The sequence below is a fragment of the Choloepus didactylus genome, chromosome 19, assembly GCF_015220235.1.
Source record: "Choloepus didactylus isolate mChoDid1 chromosome 19, mChoDid1.pri, whole genome shotgun sequence".
Taxonomy (NCBI): domain Eukaryota; kingdom Metazoa; phylum Chordata; class Mammalia; order Pilosa; family Megalonychidae; genus Choloepus; species Choloepus didactylus.
Window position 1 is genome coordinate 45021135 of NC_051325.1, and position 8656 is coordinate 45029790.

At 56.9% G+C, this 8656-nt stretch overlaps 1 protein-coding gene across 2 annotated transcripts in view; it reads left to right on the top strand.

The window, feature by feature from the left end:
- The window catches only part of PLCG1 (phospholipase C gamma 1), a 38234-nt gene extending 29934 nt beyond the window's left edge, over positions 1-8300 (top strand). The window contains exons 22-33 of one of the 2 annotated variants that reach the window (XM_037811727.1): positions 765-868; positions 1142-1238; positions 1516-1585; positions 1985-2142; positions 3740-3836; positions 4013-4237; positions 4321-4469; positions 5316-5430; positions 5526-5687; positions 5791-5879; positions 5980-6167; positions 6364-8300. In XM_037811727.1, coding sequence (XP_037667655.1) covers positions 765-868; positions 1142-1238; positions 1516-1585; positions 1985-2142; positions 3740-3836; positions 4013-4237; positions 4321-4469; positions 5316-5430; positions 5526-5687; positions 5791-5879; positions 5980-6167; positions 6364-6406 — 1497 coding nt within the window. In that variant the 3' untranslated portion in view covers positions 6407-8300. The remainder of the gene's footprint in view (positions 1-764; positions 869-1141; positions 1239-1515; positions 1586-1984; positions 2143-3739; positions 3837-4012; positions 4238-4320; positions 4470-5315; positions 5431-5525; positions 5688-5790; positions 5880-5979; positions 6168-6363) is intronic. The other variant, XM_037811728.1, reaches the window with a different exon arrangement.
- The last annotated feature ends 356 nt before the right edge of the window (positions 8301-8656 follow it).

The following is an 8656-nucleotide window of genomic DNA, read 5'->3' on the forward strand; positions in this document are numbered from 1 at the left end:
CACAGGAAGCCGGAAGGGTCCCCGGCTACTTGGGGCCTGCATTTCTCTGCCCTGGACCAAGATGTGGTCTTTGTGGTGAGGTGGTGGTTGTGGCTTTGAGGCCCAAGAAATTTGAGAGAGACATGTGGTTGCCGTGCAACCACAGCTCTTCCAGGGTGACCCACTCCCCAGCCCCTGTCCCTGGGGCTCAGCACTGACCTTTCCAGACTGTGCTTCCCAGAGGGAACCCCCATTCCTTCCTTGAGGGGGTGCGGGGGCACTGGCCAGAAAACTGTTCTTTGCCTCTCACCCCTCATGGTGATCTGCCAGGCAAGAACTTCGTCTTTTTTTTTAATTTGCCTAAGAGGTATGAGTCTGTGCCCTGCTCCTCCCCTCAGTGAACACAGTTCCTTTTCCCACTGGAGTGACGGGCTCCCAGCCATGGTCCCTGGGGGTGCTCCCTTCCCAGCCTGCCAGCCCGACTTCCGGGAGCGGGGTCGAAGTTCTCCCTGTGGCCTTGGGCAGGCCTCGCATGTGTGCACCTGGATCCTGAAGAGCTTTTGTGACAGAGGCCTGACCTCTCTCCCAAAGCAGCTATGTCAAGGAGGCTCCCTCTAGGGCCAGCAGTGAGGCCTGTAAACAGGAGAGGTGGCAGGCAATCGGCATCTGCCTCTGGCCTGAGCCCAGGCTGGGCAGCCAGACCTACCTGGGTGTACACACAAGCTCCCAGGTCAGGAGAGAGGCAGGGAGGGACCATGGCCTCACAGCGAGCCTCCCTCCCACAGTGTGCAGTCAAAGCCCTCTTTGACTACAAGGCACAAAGAGAGGACGAGCTCACATTTACCAAGAGCGCCATCATCCAGAACGTGGAGAAGCAAGAGGGAGGCTGGTGAGCCTGGCCCCTGGGCTGGAGAGCCCAGGCTTTGAACGTAACAAGGCTGTGGGGGTGGGCCAGGACTTCCGGGCATAGCAGACGCTGGCATGTGAAGGGTCTCCAGGGACGGGGCCTGCATGTGCTTTAGGCCTTGAATGTGTGTAGAGCGTCTGTTCCGTATACACCAGCAGTGCCTGCCTGGGACAGTATAGATGGGGGGACCCCACAGCAAAGGGAACCCTCCTCGGGGTGTGGTAGCTGGCGATCAGTACCCTGTGGTTCTGGCAGGTGGCGGGGTGACTACGGGGGGAAGAAGCAGCTGTGGTTCCCATCAAATTATGTGGAAGAAATGGTCAGCCCAGCAGCCCTGGAGCCTGAGAGGGAGGTGAGGCTGGGGTACTTGGGGGTGCAGGGATGGTAGCGGCTGTGGGGTTCCCACCCAGAGTCCCACACGGTGAACATACCTTTACTCAGTCTGGTCACGCACAAGCAACCATCATCTGCGGGTCCACACCTGGTTCTCTCCGTGTTCCTGTTCCCGAGTAAATGCATGCCACGTGCGTGTGTCCAGGCACACATGCACTTGTCTCGCGCACAACCATCCCTTATCCATGTGTGTGCAGCAGACATGCTGATGACCCCTTGGGCTTTGCTTCCCACAGCACTTGGATGAGAACAGCCCTCTGGGGGACTTGCTGCGGGGGGTCTTGGATGTGCCAGCTTGTCAGATTGGTGAGCCCCCAAAGGCTGTCCCCACTCTGAGCTCTCCCTCTCCTCTGCATACTCCTTCATTCCTGGCTCTGATCCTGGGTGCTCTCCCCTGCACCAGGCACGGTGGAGCAGTCAGCAGAGCAAGGGGGCCAGGGGCCAGCTGACATGCCAGATCCTCATGGGTTAGGTCATGGGGGTGTGATAGAGACTGGGAGGTGGGGTGGGGAGAGGCCTGATCCAGTTTGAACCTGGGCTTCATCTTTGAGCTGTAGTTTGTTCATCTGTGAAATGGGTTTGCAGGAGTAGTGTCTGGGTGCGTGGGGTGTGGTGAGGATGAAAAGTGATGTAGAACTTGCCAGGCCTGGGCGTGCAGCAGGGCACAGAGATACCCTTCCCAGTTCTGTCCTCTCACCCTCCCAGCCATCCGCCCCGAGGGCAAGAACAGCCGGCTCTTCGTCTTCTCTATCAGCATGGCGTCAGTGGCACACTGGTCCCTGGATGTTGCTGCCGATTCACAGGAGGAGCTGCAGGATTGGGTGAAAAAAATCCGGGAAGTGGCCCAGACAGCAGATGCCAGGGTGAGGACCTGGGTGGGCAGATGTGGGCGCCTGTCAGGGCCTGACGCCTCTGGCTCATACCACCAGCCACTTCCACGCAGCAAGGCAGCCTCTGGGTGTGCAGCCTCTTGAGCTAGTCACAACCCCAAGCTCCAGGCAGGAAGAACAGTCCATAAGCAGCAAGGTGGCATGTAAGTGTCGCCAGCAAGTGCCATTTCATTTCAGATGTGTTGGGTTGGACATGTCATTGGGCAGTTAGATACACAAGGCCAGTGCTGAGAAGTCCTGGGCTGGAAGCAGGAGTGGGTAGCCCAGAGGCTTAGGAGGGACAAGTTGTTACAGAGGAGGAAGAGAGTTTGGGGCAGACTACTAGAAAATTGATGTTTGAGGGTGTGGTCAAGGAAGAAGAACCTGAGAAAGCCAGGCCAGAGGCTGGAGGGGATCTCGTGCCAAGAGGTACTGCCAAGATAAAGAACAGGCAAGTTGAAAACCTGAACATGCCCATTGAATTTGGTAGCAGCAAATAGCCCTGGTGACACTGGAGAGCCATGTCGGTGGCTGGGCCAGGGTTGGATGGTAGGGGGCAGCAGGGAGGAAGAAGCTGTGTCCAGGGCACAGGCTTTTGTGGGGCCTGGCGGTGAATGGGAACAGAGTGCTGGAGGCTGACATTCGTGCATTCTTCAACACTGACAGTTGACAGAGCTTACAGGGCGGGGGAGGAGTTGGGTCCCAGGCTTGGTTGCAGGACCCCACTTTCTGGAGGAGAAGGATGACTTACTGAGCCTGGAGGAAGAGAGAGAAGGAAGTACTCAAGGGTGAAGGCAATTCCTACTTGAGGACCATTTTCCCTGGTGCATTTGAGTGTGGGGTGGAGGGGCTACCGGACGGAGCTGTGGCTGCTTTGGGGAATATCACCTGTGAGCCAGGCAGGACAGCAGAGACAGGATGGGATGTTGACATTGTCCCAGAGGTGTGTCCCAGAAGACAAGGTACTGGTTAGCCAGGTGGTTGAAGAGAGAGATCCTGGGGTCTAGGCTAAAAAGGGAGAGCCTGAATAGAGGAGCCACCGATAGATGGCAGTTGGAGGTGGTGGGCTTTTAGGGCTAAGTGTGGGCCTTTGGCCTTGGAGAGGGGGGTTGCATTGGAGTGGAGGGAACTGAGGAGATGAAAGTTGAAGGTCAGGGTGGTGGTAGGACTGTCCTCATGGATGGTGGTGGCCTTAGGGCACAGCGGAGACTGAGCTAGGCGCCCTGGTACGCAGTAAGGTCATGCGGCAAGGGGAGGTGTTTTGCTTAAGGGTGAGGCTGGGTAATGAGAAAAGCATCACTGGGGAGCCAGGCCAACCGCAGGAGCCCTGAGGTATCACTGGGGCCAGGGGTGGTGGTAAGGATTCCACTCCCAGGGGGGTTGCAGGATGAGGAGAGGAAAGACAATTCTGAGATGAGGCTGAGGACAGAGGGACCTTGTTCACTGTGAAATGGGACCTGGACGGGGCTGGGGAGCAGGAGAGGGGCCCAGGACAACCACAGCAAGGGCCAGCTCTAGGCTGGCTGGGGAGCTTCCTTTGCCTCGGGCTGGGCTGTAGCCTGGGGCTGCAGGGGCTTGCCTGTGTCCCCAGCTCACCGAGGGGAAGATGATGGAACGGAGGAAGAAGATTGCCCTGGAGTTGTCCGAGCTTGTTGTCTACTGCCGGCCTGTTCCCTTTGATGAAGAGAGTAAGGGCCAGACCCAGGCGGGCGTGCGTGTGCTTGGGGTGCCTGGTGGTGCAGGGTGTCCCCCCCGTGGTGGATGAGCCTGTGAGGAGTGGCTGGTGGGAGACTCACCTTGCAGGAGGAGGTTTAGCTCCTTCGTTGGGGGTAGGCTCTGTAAGCACTCTTCCTGTCTGGCTCAGAGATTGGCACAGAGCGTGCCTGCTACCGGGACATGTCGTCCTTCCCGGAAACCAAGGCTGAGAAATATGTGAACAAGGCCAAAGGCAAGAAGTTTCTCCAGTACAATCGCCTGCAGCTCTCCCGCATCTACCCCAAGGGCCAGCGGCTGGACTCCTCCAATTACGATCCCTTGCCTATGTGGATCTGTGGCAGTCAGCTGGTGGCCCTCAACTTCCAGACCCCAGGTGAGGAGACCGCCCTGTGGGCTGGTGGGGGGCAGGGCACTGCAGGCAGCCGGGCTGGAGCCCTCCATGATGGGCTTTTCCAGACAAGCCTATGCAGATGAACCAGGCCCTCTTCATGGCTGGTGGGCACTGTGGCTACGTGCTGCAGCCGAGCACCATGCGGGACGAGGGCTTTGACCCCTTTGACAAGAGCAGCCTGCGCGGGCTGGAGCCATGCACCATCTGTGTTGAGGTGGGTGCTGTGCTCGTCTGGGGGTTCCAGGGTGGGAAAGGGGGCTACTCAGCTGGAGAGTGTGCATGCTGAGTTCCCAAGTGGAGAGAGGCAGTGGAGCTGGGCTCGCCCTGAGCCTGAGGCAGGCTGGACTGTCCTCGGAGGTGGGATGGCAACTCAGGGCCTGGGCTCTGAGTGACCCAAGGCTGAGGCTGCTGGGTTAGATGTGGCCAGTGCTTGGTCCAGTAAGGCCACCCTTGGGGAGGCCCTGCCCAGTGGGGGAGGCTGCTCAGTGTGGCAGAGGACGGGCAGGGAGCCAGTGCCAGTAGGGAGAAGCCATGCACCGGGCCCGGGTGAGAATAGGAGCAGCGGCCCAGGGCTCCCTTTGGTTTGCAGCAGTCCCAAGTGCCCTGGACATGCCTCTGGGTGAAAGCTGGGTTAGAGCGGGCCCTGCCTGGCCTTAAGGGGCTCCAGGGATGTCCTGAGCAGAGTCTTGGAGGAGGAGGAAGGGCAGAGCAGAGGGCGAGCTGCTCACATCCGGGATGTATGCACAGTCGTGGGACCATGTGCTTCCGCTCCCCAGAGAAAAGATTTGTACTTTTTCCCTAAGGGCAAGTAATTTTAAAGATTTCCACATTAAAACAGACATAGATTGAATGTGAAGCAGAATGCAAAACTCTCATGAAAGTCTTGGCCAAAGCTAAAACTTCAAGTAGATTTTTACTGGCAGCAGCTGCCTGGGACCAGCAGAGGGCTCCCTCCTCCCGGGCACCGGGGCTCCTAGAGCTGGTTTGGGCTGGGGGTGGGGTGCTGGCCGCGGGGGGAGCAGGAAAGGTGATCCTGTCCCACCTTTGCCCACCCACACAGGTGCTAGGGGCCCGGCATCTGCCCAAGAACGGCCGAGGCATCGTGTGTCCCTTTGTGGAGATTGAGGTGGCCGGAGCAGAGTATGACAACACCAAGCAGAAGACCGAGTTTGTGGGTGAGTTGTGCTCTCCCGTCACTGTCCCGATCCTCCCCTCCAGCGACCTCACCTCTCTCTGGCAGTGGCCTGAGCTCTTTGCCCTTGCTTCTTAGTGGACAATGGACTGAACCCAGTGTGGCCGGCCAAGCCCTTCCAATTCCAAATCAGTAACCCGGAATTTGCCTTCCTGCGCTTCGTTGTGTATGAGGAAGACATGTTTAGTGACCAGAATTTCCTGGCTCAGGCTACTTTCCTGGTGAAAGGCCTGAAGACAGGTGAGGACCTTTGCAGAATTGGCCCTGCACGTCCTGCTGCCAGGGTGGGGCTGGCCCCCGCTTGGCTGCCTCCTAGGCTGAGGGCCAGGATTTCCTCCCCTAGGGTACAGAGCTGTGCCTTTGAAGAACAACTACAGTGAGGACCTGGAGTTGGCCTCCCTGCTCGTCAAGGTTGACATCTTCCCAGCCAAGGTGACTGCGGCAGGGCGGGTGGGCCTGGGGAGGGAGGAGGGCCGGCAGCAGCCACGAGGGGTCCAGAAGAGTCAGCTCCTGTCCTTGCCCCTTGTCAAAGCAGGAGAATGGTGACATCAGCCCCTTTAGCGGCACATCCCTGCGGGAACGGGGCTCCGATGCCTCGGGTCAGCTCTTCCATAGCCGGGCCCGGGAAGGCTCCTTCGAAGCCCGCTACCAGCAGCCATTTGAGGACTTGCGCAGCTCCCAGGAGCATCTCGCAGACCACTTTGATGGCCGGGAACGAAGGTGAGGAGGTGGAGAGGCTGGCAACCAGTAAGCTACTTGGAGCAGGGGGTGTGGAGGGATTGGAAGACAGGGCTACGTCCTGCTTCCTCAGGGCCTTCTTTCTCTTTGGTAGAAAAGTGACAGTTGTCTGGCTCTGGACTGTCCGAGTGGGCTGCAGGGCCCCACTGCATTAAGGTCACCCTTCCCTTCTCTCCAGGGCCCCACGAAGGACTCGGGTCAATGGAGACCACCGCCTCTAGTTGGGCTCCAGGCTCTTTGGAGAGCAGCAGGTGCTGTGCACCTTGTGGAACTCTGTGAACTGGTTTCTCTGGAAGCGGCCTGCCGGGGCAGCTTTCCTGGTCTCGCAGCCTGGAGCCTGCATTCCAGCAGCAAGTGCTAGAAAAAACCAAGCCATTAATGAGATGTATTACGGTCTTGGGCCTCCACGCCCAAGCTCTGAGTGAAGGCAAAAACTGTACTGTGTCTCACATTAAGCACACACATCTGGCCCTGACTTCTGGAGATGGAGCCCTCCATCTGGCGGGGCCAGGACCATGGCCTCAGCCCCTTGGAGAGAGGCTGTCTCGCCAGCAGCTGTATACGGGGCTCTGAGGAGCTGCTGACGTTCCTGAGAATGGAGGAGGAGGAGGAGGAGGAGGAGCAGATTTGCTGGGCCAGGGAAACAATGTTTACATTGTCCTGTAGCTTTAAAACCATAGCTGGGTAGGGTGAGGGCGTAGGTGCCCCTGCAATTCGCAGCTTGGCCCTGGGGCCTGCCCTGCGTAAGGTGGAGGACACAGCACAAGGGCTCGCTGCCCGTGGCCGGGGACACCAACCCAGCCTGAAAGATACAGGGGGTCATGTTAAAAAGCGCAGTATTGTTTTTCTTCTCAGTGGTATTATAACTAAGTTATTCACTCCTCCTGCTCCTCACCCTTGTGGGGGGAACTTGGAACTTGGAGCAGCAAGTTCTCCTTTGAGAGGAGAGGGCAGGTGCTGCCACCATGTTGGGAGGGGCTCAGTGTGGGATGGGGAGGCACTGTCAGGAGTGGGGTTGGGGTGGCAGAGAAGAAAATGACCAAGCCCATTCTGGTGTTTTGTTTTGTTTTGTTTTGTTTTTTTAAAGCCTAGACAACTCAATCTGCTTTCCTTTAGGATTGAAAAGGGATTAAGGGGCTCCCTGCCTCATGGATAGGTGGGAATAGGCAGGCAGGTGCTGAGTGAAGCTGCTGTGCTTATTGCAGCTCTGTCCAGCTAGTGAAAAGATCCAAGGAGGAAAGGAAGGCAGGAAGGTAGGCCCCACCCCTCCAGCCAGAGACTGGGGTCCAGGCCTGGGGTGCAAAGGCGCCTCGTAGCACAGCCAGCATTCAGCACACACACACCCACTGCCACATTTGGGTCGGGGTTGGCCAGTTCGCTAGTTCTGCTGCCCTCTTAAGATCTGACTGCCAAATAAATCATCCTCATGTCCTTTTCCCTTTAACTTGTCAGCTCTTTGGGGGCTGGGGAAAGCCTGTTGTCTGGGGGCTTATTAACTAGAGACAATTGCCTGATTATTTTTCTACAGTAGAAGCAAGGGAGGAGTTTTTGGAAGCATCTCAGGTCAAGCAGCTCAACTCTGGGCTCACAGGAGGTGTGCTGCCCCCTCTTCCCTGCCCATCCTCCATAGGCAGTGGGCTGGGGGCAGGACAGCCAGCTGAGAGCAAGCCCAGGGTCACTGGCCAACCAGCTTTGGGGTGAGCAAGAAGCAACCAAAGCCCTTCCCAGTTCTACAGAAACCTCCTTTTCAAAAACGCGCATTCCAGAGTGGGTTGCTTGGTGCCAGTCTGGCTGCTCCTCAAGCTTGCAACCAAAAACTCTGTGCCCAGGACCCAGTCAAGAAGGTCCTGCCTTTCCCGTGTCTGTTTCCATAGAGGTCTGCACTGGGCTGGCTCAAAAATGATGCCAAAAAGACAAAAGAGGTTGTTCCCGGCTACATTAAATGCCAGCCTGGGGAATCAACACAAGATCTCTTGTCACTTATTGAACAGATACAGGTAAGCGGAGTCAGATGATTCTGGCACAATCCCTCCTAATGTATGTACAAAGCATGGTAAGTGGCTTTGAAGAGACCAAGTTTGTATTTTTTTCTTTAAAAGACAAATCAAGGCAAAAGGAGGACTGAGAGTTGTTGGTTCAGAATGCTCCTTTCCTGTTTGACAAGTTAAGCCAAAGACATAATTTCCCAAAATTCACAGATTAGGGGCCAGTTCTGGTTCTCAGGCCAAGAGACCTGGAATCACAATGTAGAATATTTCACACCATCCACTGAACTGGGTAGAGCAGCCCATGGCAGAGCAGTGACACTCAGGTTCTTGCTGGTTCTTTGGCTTCCTACACCTCACAGTCCTAGCTCAGGGAGGTGAGCCTTTCCTGCAGGCAACATGCTGGGTGGGAATTACCTTGGGTGTTCATGACCCACATTTTCCCACCCCTGATCCTTGTGACCAAGATAAAAAGCTTTTCTAATC